General features: G+C 43.0%; 1 protein-coding gene across 1 annotated transcript in view; it reads left to right on the top strand.

Annotated features, from left to right (window-relative positions):
- Positions 1 to 22,390, top strand: part of CCDC171 (coiled-coil domain containing 171) — a 205,439-nt gene that overhangs the window by 166,917 nt on the left and 16,132 nt on the right. Inside the window, exon 25 of the mRNA XM_080988549.1 lies at positions 7,458 to 7,610. Coding sequence (XP_080844675.1) covers positions 7,458 to 7,610 — 153 coding nt within the window. The remainder of the gene's footprint in view (positions 1 to 7,457; positions 7,611 to 22,390) is intronic.

Below are 22,390 nucleotides of genomic sequence, written 5' to 3'. Positions count from 1 at the left end.
GGAGGTCCATTCTTAACCTGAAACTGTTCTTAACCTGAAGCACCACTTTAGCTAATGGGGCCTCCCGCACAATTTCTGTTCTTATCCTGAAGCAAAGTTCTTAACACGAGGTACTACTTCTGGGTTAGTGGAGTCCTTAACCTGAAGTGTCTGTAACCTGAAGCGTATGTAACCCGAGGTACCACTGTAGACTTATCCATAGTACCAGCAGCCAGAAGATCTACAAAACCAAGTCAACATATTTTGTGTGGTGGGGGAATCAACTCATTATGGCTTCACTGAAGAACCACACTGTTTAAACAAGGCTGGCCCTGGGGTCACGGACTCAGAAGAAAAGTCCTTGCTTTAAACTCTCTACATCTCAGTAGTCTGGGGAATAACAAAGAGAAATGGGTGGTTTTTTTTTATTATTATTTATTTATTTACGGCTATTAGCCCATAAAGTATGTACAAACATAAAAGCACAGAGGCATAAAGACCGATATATTCGGCACCAGAAGGTGAACACCATGATGCAGGGGTGGGTCATTGAGCAGAGCCAGATAACAGCTTGGGGCCCGGAGAGCTCCAAGGGACGGATCCCAGAAAAAGGAAAACTGAAGACGAGATCCGACATGCACTCTCTTCAAAACTGTCCGATTAGTTTTTGATGTTGTTGTTTTTGGTGGTTTTTGTGTGTGAGATAACCGCATTCAGGAATCTCGCCACCTGCAGAGTTACAGAAGGATCTGTATCCTGCAAAAGTAGTGCGGCATGTGACTCAGCAGGCCTGCCAACCAAGCGCAGTAAAGCAGGACCCAGGAATTTAGTCCTGGCTATGCTATGTAGGGGACAGTTGAACATTATATGTGGGAGAGAATCAACAGTTTTCCCGTCACACACGCATAGCGGAGACACCAAACCCTTGGAAAATCTGTGGCTCAGCAGGTTCGATGGAAGGACATTGAACCTTGCACGAATAAATGCAAGTCGGTGTGGTACAGATGAAAGAGATGACATGTATGATGGAAGGCCAAGTGGTGGGGTTATTCCGTGATACCTGGGGGAGCAGACACCCCCACCCCCGGCGAGGTTGTGTTGATTTTCAATGTCTGCTAATCTTTGCTCAATAAGTCTTTTGGCTGAGCGTAAGTTCATCTTTAAGGAGTCCGCTGGGGAAATTCCGATGCTCAGAAGTTTGGCATGGATTTTTCCTACCCACGGATTGACAAAGTCGTCCCGCCAGAGGCACTGAAAAAGGTAATGGTCGGGAAGAAATGGGTGGTTAGATTACATACCCTCCAACATTTCTCCGATGAAAATAGGGACGTCCCATTCCATAATGATAATTTTCTATTTATACCCCACGCATCTTACTGGGTTGCCCCAGCTACACTGGGCAGCTTCCAACATACAGTGGTACCTCAGGTTAAGAACTTAATTCGTTCCGGAGATCTGTTTTTAACCTGAAACTGTTCTTAACCTGAGGTACCACTTTAGCTAATGGGGCCTCCCACTGCCGCAGCGCCACCAGAGCACGATTTCTGTTCTCATCCTGAAGCAAAGTTCTTAACCCAAGGTGCTATTTCTTGGTTAGCGGAGTCTGTAACCTGAAGCATCTGTAACCTGAAGTGTCTGTAACCCAAGGTACCACTGTACATGTTCAGCGAGCTGTTTCTGGAAGTTGGTATTTCTTAAAGAGGTCATTTCTTAAAATTGGCCAATTCTCTGGGAGTAAACTCTGTTGCCACCGTGTTTATAATAATTTTATAATTTATTATTTATACCCCGCCCATCTGGCTGGGTTTCCCAATCTGTATAAGATGTTTTCTTAAGAATATAATATAATGTACAATAGAAAAGTAAAAAGGTCAAAAGGACAGGAAGGAGGTCACTCAGGAACCATTTGCTCTCTTATTACTTCCTTGCGTTTGGTTACTCCTGAGTAATTTGTTACTGTTTCTACTCTAAAATTGGCAGCCTCGTGTATGTTTTAGGCTTTATTAACTTACATCCTGTGTTTCAATTTAAAATGGCTTTTTAATGCTTGAAATTAAAATTCTTCAGCCTTCAGAATTGCTGTGGCTAGCTTTCCTGCCCCACTGACATTCTTACAATACTCCCCAGTCTGGAAGGGATTTCGGTTTTTAAATGAACGTTCCATATGAATCTGTCTGGGTTGTAAAAAACGTTTCAGGAAGACATGATTGCTTTCTAATCAAGAACAGTATAACCCTTCTTTTTTGGGTTGGTTTTATTTATAATGATAAGTGACTACTTTCAAATGTTCTGTTGTTAGTTTCCCTGTAATAGTACTGCCAATTCAGTAAGAAATCAAGAGGCTGCATTCCTCTATCAATCTTCTTCTTCTTCTTCTTCTTCTTCTTCTTCTTCTTCTTCTTCTTCTTCTTCTTAAAAAATCTTCATCACCGTTTTTTGAAAGCAGTGTGGGATCTCGAGAACCAACACTGGAGTTTCTCTTCTACAGCAGGATTTTCCACTTTGGGCCCCCCCAAAATCTTTTGCTGAAGGCTGGGGCAAACCCTCTGCCATCGCAGGGATTTTAGAACATGGAAGCAACAAGTGGAAGGTGAATCTAGCAGAATTCAGGTGATCTTTCCTGGTCCACCTTTGCACAAGCCCATCTGCTTCCATTTGCACTGGCTGCCAGTTAGTTTCCGGGTGCAAACGGCTCAGGACCACAATGCCTCAAGGACCGACCCCTGTCATATGAACCGATCTGGACCCTGAGATCATCCTCCAAGCCGTTCTTCATGTGCATCCTCCTTCTTTGGTGATCACTCGTAGCCGACTAAGATTGTCTCCCATAAACACAGTTTTAACAATGAATCCATAAGTGACTGTGGAAGCCAATTCTGGATCCACACGTCCTTCCACAGTGGGGACATTGGTTTCCAGGTGGGAGTGGATCATGGTGAGAGTTTGCCAAACATGCCTTCCTCTTAGCACGTTTATCCCTTTTGTCCTGAGTTCGAGTGTCTTCAAAGCCCATGACACCGTTGGTAAAGGCTGCTCTCCAACTGGAGCGCACACAGGCCAGTGTTTCCCAGTTGTCTGTGTTTATACTACATTTTTTAAAAATTGCCTTGAGAGAGTCTTTGAACCCCTTTTGTTGACCACCAGCATTACGCTGTCCATTTTTAAATTCGGAATAGAGTAGTTGCTTTGGAAGATGATCATCAGGCATCCACACAACATGAGCAGTCCAACGAAGTTGATGTTGAAGAATCATTGTTTCGACACTGGTGATCTTTGCTTCTTCCAGTACACTGGCATTAGTTTGCCTGTCTTCCCAAGTGATGTGTACAATTTTTCGGAGACACCGTTGATTTAATCTTTCAAGGAGTTGGAGATGGCGTTTATAAGTGGTCCACGTTTCTCAAGCATACAGTAAGGTTGGTAGTACAATAGCTTTGTAAACAAGCATTTTGGTTTCCTTGCAAATGTCTCTGTGCTTCCTCCACAGGAGGTCTGGAGGGTAGCAACACAAGAACAGGGCCTTTTCTCGAGTGGCTCCCCATTTGCGGAATGCCCTTCCCAGGGAGGCTCACCTGGCGCCATCATTATCTCTGGCACCAGGCTAAAACCTTGCTATGTAACCAGGCTTTTGACCTTTAAATATCTGTGGCTTTTTAGAAGTGGGTGGGATGTTTCCAAATGTCTCTCTCTTTTCTTTTGGTTTTAATGTACCTATGTGGGATTTATTGTCTGTCTGCTTGGTTGTAAGAGCTTTGGCAATTCTTATACCAAAGGATGAAAAATTCTTATACCAAAGAGAATAATTTCGCACCAGTAAATTCTGTGTGATGCCGGTTTGTGGTGTAAATGTGGCAAAGCCAGAAGATAAACATTTCAGCTAACCAGCACAATAAAGGTCCAGACATTGCGCCTTAAACCAGGCACATCTGAGGAATCTGGTTCTTTGGGATGGAAGGGTAGAAACGGACTATCAGTTAAAAAATGGCTGGACTCTGCAGAAACAGCCTCGCAGAGGATAGGTGATATTCAGTCTGAAATTTAACGTACTATTTTAAAACGAATTGTAAAAAAAAGAAAAAAGGTATTGAACTCCGTAAAACAGAAAAGGAGTTCTGTATTATAGAAGTTATAGACTCTTCATCCTACTGTCTTTCGGAAAAAAAGTCAAAAACAGAAATCTTGATTTTTCTTAATTACCGCACAGGTTACTTTATGCTGAGTCAGCAATAAATCCATTCTTGGCAGCACACTAATAAATACTGTGAGCTACTGGAAATATCATCTTTCCACTGAGATTTAAATATGAGTCTCTGAACACTTGATACTGAAAATTCCATGGTTCCTTTTGGGAAAGTAGGAAATGTTACCCCAAAGAACTTGTCCGAATTAAAATGTATGTAGCGCTGTCTAAATTTCACTTGGGAGATTAGACTGGATTGCAGTTGATTCATAACGCCTATAGTTTCTTATGATTGCATAACATACTGTTCTATCTGGTCATTTGTACTTGTCTATGTTTCTGATATTTGAACAGTATTGAACAAGTGGTTTTTAACCTTTCTCTGTGTGTGTTTTTTTTTAAAAAGAACAAAGATTACCCTTTTGTAATTGAGAATAAAAAAAAGTTAACATGAGAAAAAAGGAACATGTTTCTCCATAACATAACTGTTTAAGTAGAATTGTTTCTTCAACACTTTGCGTGAAATATCTAGTGGTTGGAGTTGAGGGGATGGGGAAGCTTTTCCACAAGCATTTCTGTTAAACAGTTTTTAAAAATTCCCTTAGCTATGCCGTACAAATCAGTAGCGACTTTTGCCTGTGCATTGACATAATTCACAAATGATGTGTTTAAAGCACAGAGACCATGTGTAAAAACGCTCTTGGATTTGCTGTATTCAATATAGACTCGTTATATCAATAGCAGTGAGCAAAACCCCCCAAGTACAATAGCTGACGAACTTTCAGCTTGCACCAAAATACTGAGTTGTGCCCACTCCTGCCTTGTAGGGGGTCCAAATAAATGAATATTAGGGTCCCTTCCAACTCTCCAATTCTATGCTTCTATGATCTGGCATCCCTGATATAGCTGTAGTTGTGTACAATAGGATATGCGTAGCCCAATATGATAGCGAGGCATGAATACAGCAATCTGGGCCATATTCTGCAAATAAAGGCAGTGTTTGAAAGCACACTAGGGGTTAGAATTACACTCTGTGATTCTGTGATCACAATGCAGTTTGTGTGTGGTTCCAGTCCAGCGAGTGACCCCCTACATGGAAGGTCTTTTTCGCTACACACAGTTCCTTCTCTGTATCTGCTGTGCAAATGCGCATCTCTTTCTCCAACCCATCATCCCCTTCCATCCCAAGGTATAATACTTCCAAAATGATCATATTTCTGCTTCTTCTACAGATGAACTTAATATTTCACTGAACCTCAAAAATGTTTGAGGAACATGTATAGCTGAGCTGCAGGGTTGGGATGTTGTTGTTAGTCGTGTCCGACTCTTCGTGACCCCATGGACCAGAGCACGCCAGGCACTCCTGTCTTCCACTGCCTCCCGCAGTTTGGTCAAACTAATGCTGGTAGCTTCGAGAACACTGTCCAACCATCTCGTCCTCTGTCGTCCCCTTCTCCTTGTGCCCTCAATCTTTCCCAGCATCAGGGTCTTTTCCAGGGCGTCTTCCCTTCTCATGAGGTGGCCAAAGTATTGGAACCTAAGCTTCACGATCTGTCCTTCCAGTGAGCACTCAGGGCTGATTTCCTTCAGAATGTAGAGGTTTGATCTTCTTGCAGTCCATGGGACTCTCAAGAGTCTCCTCCAGCACCATAATTCAAAAGCATCAATTCTTCGGCGATCAGCCTTCTTTATGGTCCAGCTCTCTCTCACATATCCCATGGTTGGGATATGGTATGCTAAACAGGACTCTGATTACTCGCCTACACCCCAGTATTTCTCCAATGGAAATAGGGACACCCTATTCAATGATGATGATGATGACAACAACAGCAACAACACCCCGTCCATCTGACTGGGTTGCCCCAGCCGCTCTGAGCAGCTTCCAACGTATATAAAAATATAATACAACATTCAACTTTAAAAGAAAACTTCCCTATACTGGGCTGCCTTCAGATGTCTTCTAAAGGTTATATAGTTTTTTATCTCTTTAGCTCGGGGGGGGGGGTGTCGCATAACTCCATACCCTCCAACATTTCTCGGATGAAATCAGAGCCGTCCTAAAGAAAAGCGGGACATTACAGGATCAAACCAGAAACTGGGATGGCTTCTCTAAATCAGGGACATCCATGGAAAATAGGGACACTTGGAGGGTCTATAGCATGGGTAGGCAAACTAGGACCTGGGGGCCAGATCCGGCCCAATTGCCTTCTAAATCCAGCCCGCGGACGATCCAGGAATCAGCATGTGAGTAGAATGTGTCCTTTTATTTAAAATGCATCTCTGGGTTATTTGTGGGGCATAGGAATTCATTCATTTCCCCCCCAAAATATAGTCCAGCCCCCCAGAAGGTCTGAGAGACAGTGGACCGGCCCCCTGGTGAAAAAGTTTGCTGACCCCTGCTCTATACACACGTTTACCAGCCTGATCATTCCAAAATGTTCATTTACTTTATCAGGAAAAAAAGAAAAATGCTAAAGAGTGCACCATATTTTGTTTTAATCTTGGTTTATTCAGTAAAGAAATAGAATTTTTTTATATATCAGCCCTAATGCTATTCTAACATTTGAGAAATCAGTACAGGTCACTTCAGAGAGAAACTATAACTATAAAATGTGATTAACCAGTTGTAAAGAAGTCCAATAATCCCAATAGTGTTATACTATTTAGGTCAGATATCAAGTTACCAGCACTGCCAAATCATTTATACTCTCTTGTGCAGTTAACTTTATTATCGGTCTGATCAATATTACACGGCTGGGACATTCCTTCACTATATACCTGAACAGAATTATTTTCCCAGCTATATTGTAATCAGATTATTTACTTTCAGAGGTCTGTAACTTTCTTTAGTTTCATGCCAAATTAAATCTAATTCTTTTTAAAGGTGAGTTGGGAGAATTAGCAAGTCCATTCATTTTGAAAATGTTCGTACTCCCTCTCTGGTGTTCTTCTGAGCTTCGCTGAGTGAAATTAGCTGGGAGATGAGTCCAGAAACCTCTGTTTACACATCCAAATACATTATTCTTCAAACACTGTAGAAGAGAGTGAAATGAAAGCTTTGCCAGATTAACAGAATAGCATTTGCAGCACTGGCAGAAATGTATACAATCTGATATATTTTTAAGAGGCAAGTATTGATGTTCAATTTTGGGGGGAGTGTGTTCCTAAGCAAGTAAGTTATACAAACTAGATAATAAGATGTTGCCTCTTCAGAAATGTGGTTAGGCGCAGATGACACAGACCTGATACCAGCATTTGTATATAAAAACGACTCCTTTTCCATTTCCTTCCGCTTTAGGCAATGATTGTGAGTTTCATGGATGTCTATCAACTTGCGTGCTCCAGAGTCTCTACACTCGAGAGAGAAATAGCGTCCCACCAGCATCACATTTCAGCTCTGAAATCAGAACTCCAAACAGCATGCCTTCGTGAAAATGAAAGCTTGCATTCGGTAAGTGTCTGCTTTTTAAATAATAATAATAATAATAATAATAATTTTATCCCCCCTCCCCTCAGAATTTTACTCTACCACACAACTCTACAGAGTCCTGCATTTGGTTGCATAACTGGGTTGCATTACAAAAAAAGTATTTTGTTATTTATTACGTAGCTCTGCTGGAAAGATGGAGTATATTACGCTATCTATAATTTGGCTTTTGCCCTTCAGAGCAAATTGATCTCTACCCCCTGTAAAAGTCTTTATAGTTGAGGAGGAAACAGTTGAATTAATTTGTCACCCTTTTGTCCTGTACGAATGCTTGTGTGTAAGATTGCCAAATCGAAAAGTATAGCGTCACATCTCCTTTTTCTTTGGCAATGATTCAGGAGGACAGTTTTTTTTTAAGGTTTGCTACCTCCTATTAAGAAATACCGTATTTTTCCATATATTAAATGAGGTTTTTAGACTCAAAAATCATGTCAAAAAACTGGGGTCGTCCTATACACGGATAGTGGCGTGGGGAGAGGAGTTGCGCGCTAGCCAGCTGGTTAGAGGCCCACGCTCTAGGGAGCATTTCCCGCTCAGGGGAGCGGCTGCCCACTTTGCCAGCCCTCAGCAATGGTCCCTCTGGGACAAAAAGTTTAAAAGACAGACTTGGTTTGATAAGGAATGTCAGAAAAGCAAAAAATGCCTAGCTAGGGAACTTCGAAAATTGAAGTTAAAACAGGATAAGCACAATCTTGCTCTATAAGCTGAGGTGGCCCAATTACGATACAATTATAAATTATTACTTAAAAGCAAGAAACAAATATATTATGAACAACAGTGGAAAGCATTGGGAGACGCAGCACTTCAAAAGGACTCACGGAAATTTTGGCATCTGGTTGCCCAAGGCACAAATGGGCTGGGCTACTTGTTAGAAGCATCTGTCCAAGGAAAGGATTGGGTGACATATTTTACAGGAATATATGGCCCCTGTCCTGACTCACCCCCACAAGTTTACTATACTCTGTTATTAGAACTGCCAGAACTGCCCAATCAGATTAAGAGGCTAATCGCAAGCCAACTAGCTAATAAAGCTCCAGGAGAAGACATGATCCCAATGGAGATCTATAAGATAAGACCTGATTTCTGGTCACCCATTTTTGCAAAATTGTTTTCATACATTAACAGCTCAGGTCGCATACCTGAAGGGTGGAAGCTGAGTATAATTGCCCCAATATATAAAAAGGGTGATAAGAAAAATCCTGCCAATTATAGACCCATTAGTTTGTTAGATGTAGCCTCCAAACTATATGCCAGGCTCCTTCTTGGGAGACTAGAAGAATGGGCAGATACAAATAAGGTGATATCTGAAGTCCAGGCAGGTTTCCAAAGAGGGAAATCCACATTGGACCAGTGTTTGTGATGAAGTTTCTTTGTGGTCCCTCTGGGGTGATGGCGCATGTGCAATTCCCCCTTAAAAAAGCTCAACAACTTTGGGCCATCTCCCCTCATTTTCTTTAAATTTAGTCCCCCAAAATAGGGGGCGCCTTATACATGGGGGCATCTTATACACGGAAAAATACGGTAATATTGTTAGTTATTTTTTCTGAACCAAACTGATAAATTAAAACATGAATATTCTCCATGGACATCTATATTTCAGTCATAGCATATTCTCTGCTAATGAAACATGGGGTTTCTCTTCCCCACCCCGTACTATAAGATTTAATCCAATTTCAAGACTAATTTAATCTCTGAAACATTATTGCCCACAAATAAATTAAGGCCAACAAAGGGAGCAATCCTTACCTTGTGGGAAGGGCAGATGAGGGTCGCTTGGACCTTATGGATCAGGGAAGGTAGCAGAGAAGGTCTCTCACCCAAGGCCTCCTTCTTGGGGTGGAAGAAGACATTTCCACCAAGATCACTCGTTTGCCCACCAGTCCCTCAGGGATGTTAGGATATGAAAGTGGTGTGTTGGGGGCAGTTTGGGGGAGGCTGTGGATCAAAAGTTATTTTCTCTCCCATTGAAACAATTGAGATGGGAAATAACAAGTACATGTTTGCAGAACAACTGCGGGTTCAAGATTGTGGCTTGTCTCACCCCTGAACCAAACCACACTCTGCGGACAGACCTGGGGTCCAGACATTAAGACAAGCCACGGTTTAGCTATCAGGCCATGGATTCATACATTACTTCTTTAGCTTTTTAGGGCGAAAGTGTGGTGTGGGGTTGCATCTGTGCACTTTTGGAAGCCATCATCAGGCAACATCTGATTGGATTTTACTCTGATCCTGATCTGATTTTAGGATGTATTTTAATTGATTGCCTGATTTTATGTTAATGTGTTATACATTCGATGTTAGCCACTCTGAGCCTGGTTTTGACCGGGGAGGGTGGGGGTATAAATAAAAATTATTATTATTATTATTATTATTATTATTATTATTATTATATTAACACACGTACAAAATTTAGGATCAGAGTCTTAACTGGCCTAAAACTCTTTACGTTTCTTGGGCATCTTGCCTGGTTTTTACATGTTCAACTCAGGATCTTTTTTCAGATGTTCCTTTTTGTCTCCGTCTGAATATTTGTTGCGATTGCTACTGGTGCTTAAGTTGTGAACAAGGGAGCGGGCGCCATGCCAAGTGCAGCCTGCTACGCAGGGAGCTGCTTTCCTCTGGCCAGAGAGAGCTTTGAGGAAAGTTCATTCTAACAAACTCTTTTTGAAGTGTTGGGCTGGAGCGAAAAGCCTCTGAAATCGTGCTTTATAAACTATCCAGGTGCCATGTACAGACACAAAGTGTTAGCATTGTATTAGTGCAGCTTCATGTTTTGGAATGCAAAACAGAAAACATCTCAGCTATATTACCAATCATTCTTAATTAATGGGTAATATTTGCATACACGATGGATAATTTGCACATAACTAAATAGGTCTAAGCCTGTATGGGCTCCCAAATTTTTTCAGAATGCAGAACTCTCAAAATCCTTAAAAGGAGATGAATATAACACTTAGTTTAGCAACATTCATCTCAACTGGTACTGTTTTAGTTTATGCCTATCATTTATTTATTTATTTATTTATTTATTTATGTTGTCGTTTAGTCGTGTCCGACTCTTTGTGACCCCATGGACCAGAGCACGCCAGGCACTTCTGTCCTCCACTGCCTCCCACAGTTTGGTCAAACTCATGCTGGTAGCTTCGAGAACACCATCCAACCATCTCATCCTCTGTTGTCCCCTTCTCCTTGTGCCTTCCATCTTTCGCAACATCAGGGTCTTTTCCAGGGAGTCTTCTCTTCTCATGAGGTGGCCAAAGTATTGGAGCCTCAGCTTCAGGATCTGTCCTTCCAGTGAGCACTTCAAGACTGATTTCCTTAAGAATGGATAGGTTTGATCTTCTTGCAGTCCATAGGACTCTCAAGAGTCTCCTCCAGCACCATAATTCAAAAGCATCAATTCTTTGGCGATCAGCCTTCTTTATGGTCCAGCTCTCACTTCCATACATCACTACTGGGAAAACCATAGCTTTTACTATACGGACCTTTGTTGGCAAGGTGATGTCTCTACTTTTCAAGATGCTGTCTAGGTTTGTCATTGCTTTTCTCCCAAGAAGCAGGCGTCTTTTAATTTCGTGACTGCTGTCACCATCTGCAGTGATCATGGAGCCCAAGAAAGTAAAATCTCTTACTGCCTCCATTTCTTCCCCTTCTATTTGCCAGGAGGTGATGGGACCAGTGGCCATGATCTTCGTTTTTTTGATGTTGAGCTTCAGACCATATTTTGTGCTCTCCTCTTTCACCCTCAATAAAAGGTTCTTTAATTCCTCCTCACTTTCTGCCATCAAGGTTGTGTCATCTGCATATCTGAGGTTGTTGATATTTCTTCCGGCGATCTTAATTCCGGCTTTGGATTCATCCAGCCCAGCCTTTCGCATGATGAATTCTGCATATAAGTTAAATAAGCAGGGAGACAATATACAGCCTTGTCGTACTCCTTTCCCAATTTTGAACCAATCAGTTGTTCCATATCCAGTTCTAACTGTAGCTTCTTGTCCCACATAGAGATTTCTCAGGAGACAGATGAGGTGATCAGGCACTCCCATTTCTTTAAGAACTTGCCATAGTTTCATAGAATCATAGAATCACAGAGTTGGAAGAGACCACAAGGGCCATCGAGTCCAACCCCCTGCCAAGCAGGAAACACCATCAGAGCACTCCTGACATATGGTTGTCAAGCCTCTGCTTAAAGACCTCCAAAGAAGGAGACTCCACCACACCACAGTTTGTTGTGGTCGACACAGTCAAAGGCTTTTGCATAGTCAATGAAGCAGAAGTAGATGTCTTTCTGGAATTCTCTAGCTTTCTCCATAATCCAGCGCATGTTTGCAATTTGGTCTCTGGTTCCTCTGCCTCTTCTAAATCCGGATTGCACTTCTGGGAGTTCTTGGTCCACATACTGCTTGAGCCTTCCTTGTAGAATTTTAAGCATAACCTTGCTAACGTGTGAAATGAGTGCAATTGTGCGGTAGTTGGCACTGCCCTTCTTTGGGATTGGGATGTAGACTGATCTTCTCCAATCCTCTGGCCACTGCTGAGTTTTCCAAACTTGCTGGCATATTGAGTGTAGCACCTTAACAGCATCATCTTTTAAAATTTTAAATAGTTCAGCTGGAATACCATCACTTCCACTGGCCTTGTTATTTGCAGTGCTTTCTATAAGGCCCATTTGACTTCACTCTCCAGGATGTCTGGCTCAAGGTCAGCAACCACACTACCTGGGGTGTACGAGACATCCATATCTTTCTGGTATAATTCCTCTGTGTATTCTTGCCACCTCTTCTTGATGTCTTCTGCTTCTGTTAGGTCCTTACCACTTTTGTCCTTTATTATGGTAATCTTTGTACAAAATGTTCCTTTCATATCTCTGATTTTCTTGAACAGATCTCTGGTTCTTCCCATTCTGTTGTTTTCCTCTATTTCTTTGCATTGCTCGTTTAAGAAGGCCTTCTTGTCTCTCCTTGCTATTTTTTGGAAATCTGCATTCAATTTCCTGTATCTTTCACTATCTCCCTCGTATTTTGCTTGCCTTCTCTCCCCCGCTATTTGTAAGGCCTCGTTGGACAGCCACTTTGCTTTCTTGCATTTCTTTTTCATTGGGATGGTTTTCGTTGCTGCCTCCTGTATAATGTTGTGAGCCTCCATCCATAGTTCTTCAGGCACTCTGTCCACCAAATCTAAATCCTTAAACCTGTTCCTCACTTCCACTGTGTATTCATAAGGGATTTGGTTTAGATTGTATCTTACCGGCCCAGTGGTTTTTCCTACTTTCTTCAGTTTAAGCTTGAATTTTGCTATAAGAAGCTGATGATCTGAGCCACAGTCAGCTCCAGGTCTTGTTTTTGCTGACTGTATAGAGCTTCTCCATCTTTGGCTGCAGAGAATATAATCAATCTGATTTCGATGTTGCCCATCTGGTGATGTCCATGTGTAGAGTCGTCTCTTGTGTTGTTGGAAAAGCGTGTTTGTGATGACCAGCTTGTTCTCTTGACAGAACTCTATTAGCCTTTGCCCTGCTTCGTTTTGATCTCCAAGGCCAAACTTGCCAGTTGTTCCTTTTATCTCTTGATTCCCTACTTTAGCATTCCAATCCCCTATAATGAGAAGAACATCCTTCTTTGGTGTCACTTCTATAAGGTCTTGTAAGTCTTCATAGAATTGGTCAATTTCAGTTTCTTCAGCACCAGTAGTTGGTGCATAAACTTGGATTACTGTGATGTTAAAAGGTCTGCCTTGGATTCGTATCGAGATCATTCTATCATTTTTGATATTGCATCCCAGTACAGCTTTCACCACTCTTTTGTTGACTATGAGGGCCATTTCTTTTACGAGTTTCTTGCCCACAGTAGTAGATATGATAATCATCCGAACTGAATTCGCCCATTCCCGTCCATTTTAGTTCACTGATGCCCAGGATGTCAATATTTATTCTTGCCATCTCATTTTTGACCACATCCAACTTACCCAGGTTCATGGTTCTTACATTCCAGGTTCCTATGCAATATTTTTCTTTACAGCATTGGACTTTCCTTTCGCTTCCATGCTTATCCGCAGCTGAGCGTCCTTTCGGCTTTGGCCCAGCCGCTTCATCAGCTCTGGATCTACTTGTACTTGTCCTCTGCTCTTCCCCAGTAGCATGTTGGACACCTTCCGACCTGAGGGGCTCATCTTCCAGCGTCATAACTTTTATATGCCTGTTGTCTTTGTCCATGGAGTTTTCTTGGCAGGGATACTGGAGTGGCTTGCCGGTTCCTCCTCCAGGTGGATCACGTTTGGTCAAAACTCTCCACTATGACCTGTTCATCTTGGGTGCCCTGCTCGGCATAGTTCATAGCTTCTCTGAGTTATTCAAGCCCCTTCGCCACGGCAAGGCAGTGATCCATGAAGGGGTTATTTATTTATACATACATACATACACACACACACACCCCCACTCATCTGGCTGGGTTTCCCCTGCCATTGTGGGCAGCTTCCAGCAAAATATAAAAACATAATAAAACATCAAACATTAAAAAGTTCCTTAAACAAGGCTGCCTTCAGGTGTCTTCTAAAAGTTGCGTAGTTCTTTATCCCCTTGACATCTGATGGAAGGGCGTTCCATAGGGAGGGCACCACCACTGAGAAGGCCCTCTCTGCCTGGTTCCCTGTTGGTCTTGTTTAATTCAGTGATTGCTTATTCAAATATTCCCAAGTTTGGCTTAGGAGTCTGGGCAACTCTTGTTTGCATCACACGGCTCAGAACCATACCTGTGATCATGTCGAAAAGAAACAATAAACTTGAATTTCATGGAATCATCAAATCTTTGAATTGTAGAGTTGGGAGGGACCAGCCCCCTGCAATGAAGGAATCTTTTGCCCAACTTGGGGCTCAAACCCATGACCCTGAGATTAATAATAAATAATAATAAATAAATTTTTATTTCTACCCCGCCCTTCCTGGTTCAGAAAACCAGTCTCATGGTGGCTAACAACAGATTTAAAACACTTAATTGAGGCAACAAAAAACAGCATAAAATACAGTATAAAACGTGAATAATAAATTCAGAATTCAAAAATCAATTTGGGGGGAAATCCATCCAATAAGCATTAGATGATCACCAGGGCTAGCTGGCTAAATTAGTCCTATTTGGGTCAGTGAGGAGACCAGGGGAGAATTAGCTGTGGGATCCCAGAGCGGGTAATCTTCATAAAAAGGGGAGGGGGAATAAAAGGAAGGGGAATAAAAGATCAGGTTAAATTCAAATTCAAGGCAGAATAGCTCTTGTCTTACAGGCCCTGCGGAAGGAAGTTAAATCCTGCAGTGTACTGGTCTCATGGGACAGAGCATTCCACCAGGTCGGAGCCATCACTGAGAAGGCCCTGGCCCTGGTGGAGGATAATCTGACTTCCTTAGGGCCCGGGACCTCTAAACTATGATTATTCATGGACCTTAAGGTCCTCTGCAGGGCATACCAGGAGTCTCATGCTCAACCAACTGAGCTATTCATGGCTGAAGCTATATTATGATTGATATACCTAGAGGCATTCGAACAAATGTGCACATTGTCCACGTATTCATCAAGGGTTGTCCTTCTGTGGAAGGCATGTTTTGCTTTCTGTTAACTAAACAACAGCAACAACCCCAAAACACAACAGCAACCAAATAGTGGACAAATCCACCACTCCAGAGTATGATTGCCATCCACAATCCCACAGGAGGAACAGCTATTCCCATTCCTTGCTTGAGGGCAGGGAAATCCTGTTGTTGGCACTGGGAAACGAGGTTATTTCTGCAATCGTTAGGCACTAGGAAACAAAGTTATTTCTGCAAACGTTAGGAGGTTTTAGTTTAGAATGCTGAAGATTTTGTGCACAAAGAACGAAAAAATGTCCACCTGGCCGCAGACAAAGAGTTATGCAATTATATTACATATTGGGAGGAATTCCCAGCAATTACTCAAACGTTTGGAATCTAGATAGTATCACCAAAGAGAGGGGAAACGGGCGAAAAAGAATTAGGAGGAGGATGGAGTGAGAGAACCTGAGGAGACGGGGATTGCATGCATGAAGAGGGGATGGGAATGTTCTGGGGTCAGGAGGACAGCTTCAGATCAAGGGGGCGGGGAAGAATTATGAACCTCAAGAGAAGATGGTTGCAAGTGAGATAACAGCTGGAAAAAGAGCTGGGCTGTCATCCTACCACTGGAAATATCAAGAGTTGTTGCTTTTGGATGCATATCTCCACTAATGTTGCAATCCAACCGCCGCCTGTGTCATTAATGCTTTTATGCGGTTTTGTGTGTGGTATCTATTTCATTTGTTTTCCGTGAGGCGTCGTCGTGATGAAATGCCACAAGCTGAGCTAGGTAGAGATGACACAATTCAGGAGACCTTTGGACAGGCAGTCTGAGAATGTTTGTGGGGAAACAATGTTGTTATGAATCATAGATCTGAGGGCCTTCTCAGATAGTTTTGAGCACAGCCAACAAAAGTATTACTCATTTATTGTTGGGATCCTGACAAGTCTCTTCTGCACAGCTCTTTGGTCATAGGGACCTTGCATTTTCCCAGGAACTGCAATGCTAAGTGCTGGGAAATGCTCCCTTCCCTCTAGCGAGGCGTCTTTTGCAATTGCTACTGCTGCATGGAGTGTGACTTTGTACAGTGGTACCTCAGGTTAAGTATTTAATTCGTTCTGGAGGTCTGTTCTTAACCTGAAACTGTTCTTAACCTGAAGCACCACTTTAGCTAATGGGGCTTCCCGCTGCCGCAGCGCCGCCGAAGCACGATTTCTGTTCTCATCCTGAAGCAAAGTTCTTAACCTGAGGTAATATTTATGGGTTAGTGGAGTCTGTAACCTGAAGCATATGTAACCTGAAGCATATGCAACCTGAAGCGTATGTAACCTGAAGCGTATGTAACCTGAGGTACCACTGTATATGATTAAATGGCAGATGCTTCACAAAGCTGAAATAAAAAGAAGAAAATTACAAAGACTTATTAAAAGTCCTGTTCTGGAGGGTAGGACTCAGACCAATGGCTTCAATTACAGTCGCACCTTGGAAGTCGAACGGAATCTGTTTCGGAAGTCCATCCGACTTCCAAAACGTTCAGAAACCAAAGCGTGGCTTCTGATTAGCTGCAGGAAGCTCCTGCAGCCAATCAGAAGCTGCATCGGATTTTCGGCTTCCAAAAAAAGTTCAAAAACCGGAACACTCACTTCTGGGTTTTGATCATTCAGGAGCTGATTTGAATCATAGATTCATAGAATCATAGAGTTGGAAGAGACCACAAGGGCCATCGAGTCCAACCCCCTGCCAAGCAGGAAACACCATCAGAGCACTCCTGACATATGGTTGTCAAGCCTCTGCTTAAAGACCTCCAAAGAAGGAGACTCCACCACACTCCTTGGCAGCAAATTCCACTGTCGAACAGCTCTTACTGTCAGGAAGTTCTTCCTAATGTTTAGGTAGAATCTTCTTTCTTGTAGTTTGGATCCATTGCTCCGTGTCCGCTTCTCTGGAGCAGCAGAAAACAACCTTTCTCGCTCCTCTATGTGACACCCTTTTATATATTTGAACATGGCTATCATATCACCCCTTAACCTCCTCTTCTCCAAGCTAAACATGCCCAGCTCCCTTAGCCGTTCCTCATAAGGCATCGTTTCCAGGCCTTTGACCATTTTGGTTGCCCTCCTCTGGACACGTTCCAGTTTGTCAGTGTCCTTCTTGAACTGTGGTGCCCAGAACTGGACACAGTACTCCAGTACTCCAGGTGAGATCTGACCAGACCTCACCTGGTCTTGACAACTAAGGCATTCAACAACCAAGGTACGACTGTACGAGAAAGGAGATTCCGACTCAACATCAGGAAGAACTTTCTGACAGTAAGAGCTGTTTGACATTGGAATGGTCTCCTTCCTTGGAGGTTTTTAAGCAGAGGTTGGATGGCCATCTGTCATGGATGTTTTAACTGAGATTCCTGCATTGCAGGGCGTTGGACTAGATGATGCTCGGGTCCCTTCCAACTCTACAATTCCATGATTCCATCTGTCAAGCAGAAATGCTTGCGCTGGCGGAACTGTAGTATAGTCATACCTCATGTTATGTTTGCTTCATGATACGTTTTTTCAGGTTGTGTCCCGCGGCGACCCGGAAGTACCGGAAAGGGTTACTTCCAGGTTTCGCCGCATGCGCAGAAGCGCTAAATTATGCCGCACACCTGCGCAGATAAAGTGATTCAGGTTATGGGCTTTTCATGTTGCGAACGGGCCTCCGGAATGTATCCCGTTCGCAACTAGAGGTATCCAATGTATTATCGTGTCGCTGAATTCCACCCACTCATCTTTCCAGCCAGGCAAGCAAGCAAAAGGTATTGCAGTATTGCAGTTCAAGGACTTATTTCAACTGGGCAGAAACCCTCAGGGACCGTGTGGCACATGGCCAATGAGGAGTGGAGCTTGGGGCAGAATCTGGAGGGTTAGATAGAGTGGCAGTGGGTGTTTGGCCTACAGTATCAAAATTCCCCATCCCTACTGCCCTCATGGGGACACGGGTGGCGCTGTGGGTTAAACCACAGAGCCTAGGACTTGCCAATCAGAAGGTCGGCGGTTCGAATCCCCGCGACGGGGTGAGCTCATGTTGCTCGGTCCCTGCTCCTGCCAACCTAGCAGTTCGAAAGCACGTCAAAGTGCAAGTAGATAAATAGGTACACTCCGGCGGGAAGGTAAACGGCATTTCCGTGCACTACTCTGGTTCGCCAGAAGCGGCTTAGTCATGCTGGCCACATGACCCAGAAGCTGTACGCCGGCTCCCTCGACCGATAAAGCGAGATGAGCTCAACAACCCCAGAGTTGTCCGTGACTGGACCTAACGGTCAGGGGTCCCTTTACCTTTACTGCCCTCATGAGGACAAACAGCAACAGAATAATTTGACAACAAATTTTCCTGCTTTGTGTGTGTGTCTGTAAAAATTATTTCCTCTTCGATATGAAGTTGTTGGGTTTTTTGTTTTTTTTGCTATTCCACGTATGCTAGGCATGTGAACTTTTACCTTGTCAAGCTATCGTAGCATATTTGAAAATTGTAGTAATTTGATTAAAACATTGCCTATAAGGCAAAGGGGCGAGTTAATAGAATCCATATGCAATTAAAATGCAGAACTAAACGTAATCAGACCCCAGTGACTAGGGCTTTCGTAGTGATAGTCTCACTGTGGCCTCTGAGGTTGAAAGTTTATGTTTAAAGTTCCCCATTGCAGCAGTTCCACAGAGCATGGGCCAGATGACAGTTCAGAGTGACCAGGGCATAGGTAAGTCATAACAAGTGCTAACCAGCTTCTAGGTACTGAAGGAGTTGCAGGTACCTCTCCCTTTTAGCAGGTGGTGTCGCATGCAAAACACTTTGGGTTTGCTTCTTAAAGAAATGCACTCAGCAGCGGTCCTCTTCTATAAACACTTCGAGATGACGGGTCTTGCTGTGGGGCCTTTTATATCTTTTTATAAAAACAACACGGCTATTTGATTCGTGTGAATTCATGTTAGAGGAATCATCTGACAGCCAGAGACTCGACACTGCGCACCAAGTCACAAAAAGGGTTTACTTTTTTCTTTCCCCTCCCCTCCCACTCCCCTCCCCCGTTGTTGTTTTTTTACCGAAGTCGAAGGAAAGCAACCCAAAACTTATTTTCTCTGGACAGTTTTAAGAGTCAACATCCTGTGTTGGAGTTCTCTAATCATCACCAGCACAATTTACAATCGGAACACACAGAGAGCCGGTTCAGACCAGCTCATCTGTTGCTCTTGGCAGAGGTCCCTATTCTCACTGCGCACAGCTGCCACCTGAGAGACGGGGACTCGGCGCACGGCCGGAGGAGGGTGGGTTGCAAGTTGGTCAAGACATGAACACATAGGCCTGCTTCATTTCAACAGATGCGCCCTGCTTTCCCGCCGCCTCCCCCACCACCACCCTCCAAATAGTATTTTCTTTTTACTGCCTCTTTTAAAACACACACACACTCACACACAAACTGAAATTAAATGAGGACCTCTCATGAGCCACTGCGCTCCAGGCATAAGAAATTATAATGTCTGGCTTCCAGAAACTGTCCCGTCAAAATGTGCTTCTGATTAGGTGGCTTAATTACAGCTGTGAAAACAATGTTGATTTAGGCCTCTAGGTTCCAGTGCATGTCAGCCGTTATTAGCTAGCCTTGGACTGAAGCCACCATTCTCAAACTCTGCACCGTGAAAGTCACACACTGCCTTGACAACTTTTTATAAAGGTGGAAAGGTTGCCAGGAGCAAGACACTTATGCAAAATATTTTTCATTGTGCAAATTCCAAATGTGACACAATTGATAGAGATGAAATGGACAGGTCCTGTTGGGCTTTGCCGAGGCCCAAACTCCCAGGTTTTCCCACCAAATATCCCTATTTTAATAAAGTTTTTATAAACTTTGACTGACATAATGCTTAATTTTAATTCCTTTAATTCAGTTTTAGTCCAAATCCAGCATGTTGGTTTAACCACACAGTTTTATTGCATCTAAATTTTCCTGACAGTTTCATTTGCTGTCGGGAAATAAAATTGCCATTTTTGCAACATGGGAAATAATGGCTAGTTTCAAATCCAATATGTTTGAAACTTCCTTTGCCTCAAGCAGGTTAAGGCACACACTTAAACTTACTTTTTTGGAGGGCAGTGGGAGAAAGCTCATTAAATAGTTTTAATATTTTAATATAAGTAACACTTTTCTCAGTGGGAACTCTTATTATTAGACTTATGTATTTACACCTGCAGATAAGTAAAGTTTAGAGTAACATACTGCTTCCTTATTTTAAATGTCCCAATGTAGCTTCACTTTTGCAAGAGAAAATTTGAGGTGGTAAAACTTACTTTGTGGTAATATTTGAAGAAGAACCCAGTTCTGTTACTGAGATGATACAGGGAACTGATATATTTAGCAAGCTAGATCTGTTGAAATTACCTCAGTGAGATGAAGGATGCTAAAATACAAAGGATGCCTTAACTGATTTTGGATTTTAACGTATATGGAGAGGGAAGCTGAGTACATTTGGTACATACATTTCCACAGATTCTTTACAGAAGACTAGAATTAAAGTTGTTTTAAGTACCAGCAAGCTATGTTCTCATCTACCTGTGAGCAACCTAATAACATTATTCGGACTCATCACAATTTCTGAGCAGTCTTAAAACATGTTGCATTGTATTTGATGGGGGGAGGAAAAACCATGTTCAGCGTATAACACCTCGTTTATGGGATTTGAACTGGTTGTCAAACTCCTGGTGGGCCAGGTTCAGGATTTTGGTACTCACCTATAAGGAAGGCCCTCCGCAGTTCAAGGCGGAGATAGGTATACTCCTGTTGAAATTGGACAGGTGCTCATTACCTGTACTTTCCAGAATTTTTTCCCAACTGAATGAAAAAGTCTCTGCAGTCACTGTTTGTTTGGTATTCCTTTTAAATCATCAGTTGGTTTCCGGGCATAATTCAAAGTGTAGGTGCTGACCTTTAAAGCCCTAAACGACCTCAGCCCTATATACCTGAAGGAGTGTCTCCATCCCCATAAAAAAAAAAAAAAAAAATTCCTTCCAGTAGTACCTTAGAGACCAACTAAGTTTGTTATTGGTGTGAGCTTTTGTGTAAAGAAGTCTGATCATTAAAAAGGCTGATCGCCGAAGAATTGATGCTTTTGAATTATGGTGCTGGAGGAGACTCTTGAGAGTCCCATGCAAGAAGATCAAACCTATCCATTCTTAAGGAAATCAGCCCTGAGTGCTCACTGGAAGGACAGATCCTGAAACTGAGGCTCCAATACTTTGGCCACCTCAGGAGAAGAGAAGACTCCCTGGAAAAGACCCTTATGTTGGGAAAGAATGGGGGCACAAGGAGAAGGGGACGACAGAGGACGAGATGGTTGGACAGTGTTCTCGAAGCTACCAGCATGAATTTGACCAAACTGCAGGAGCAGTGGAAGACAGGAGTGCCTGGCGTGCTCTGATCCATGCAGTCACAAAGTGTCGGACATGACTAAACGACTAGACAACAAAACAGCAGACCAACACAGCTCCATCCCAATCATTCAGCCCAGACACTGAGGCCCACCTCTGAGGGTCTTCTGTGGTTCCCTCACTGCGAAAAGCGAAGTTACAGGGAACAAGGCAGAGGGCCTTCTCAGCAGTGGCACCCACCCTGTGGAATGCCCTCCCTTCAGATGTCAAGGAGATAAATAACTATTTGACTTTTAGAAGACATCCGAAGGCAGACCTGTCCAAGGAACTTTTGCGTGGTTGGTGTTTAACTGTGTTTTTAGTATTTTGTTGGGAGCCGCCCAGAGTGGCTGGGGTGTCAGGGACTGGACTGCAGAGAAATGGTGGGGACTGCCTCCCCCTCTTCCTCCTGAACCTTCCAGAGAAGAGGATGACAATATAGATTTACAACAGTGGTTTGCAGAATAGTTATTTACCTTGGTTCCCCATCCCTTGTATGTTGGCTTTCACCCAGCCCTTTAGGTATCAAAAAAATAACATTTCTGCTGTCTCACCCAAATTAGGTGACAAGAGAAAATAGAGTTGTGCCATCAGCATACTGATAATATCTCCATCCCATAACATAAATACCACTGTCTCCCATCACCACCACCACCTGGTACTGGCCTTCCAGGTAGGAATGAAAGCATTGAAGCACAGTGACCCCAGAGGGGAGTATCAGTGGCTAACTGATAGCTATTGCAATCTTCT

The sequence above is a fragment of the Podarcis pityusensis genome, assembly GCF_964106645.2.
Source record: "Podarcis pityusensis genome assembly, chromosome: 17".
In the NCBI taxonomy this organism is placed as follows: Eukaryota; Metazoa; Chordata; class Lepidosauria; order Squamata; family Lacertidae; genus Podarcis; species Podarcis pityusensis.
The sequence above is the reverse complement of the archived record's forward strand: the minus strand, read 5'-3'. Positions and strand labels throughout refer to the sequence as shown.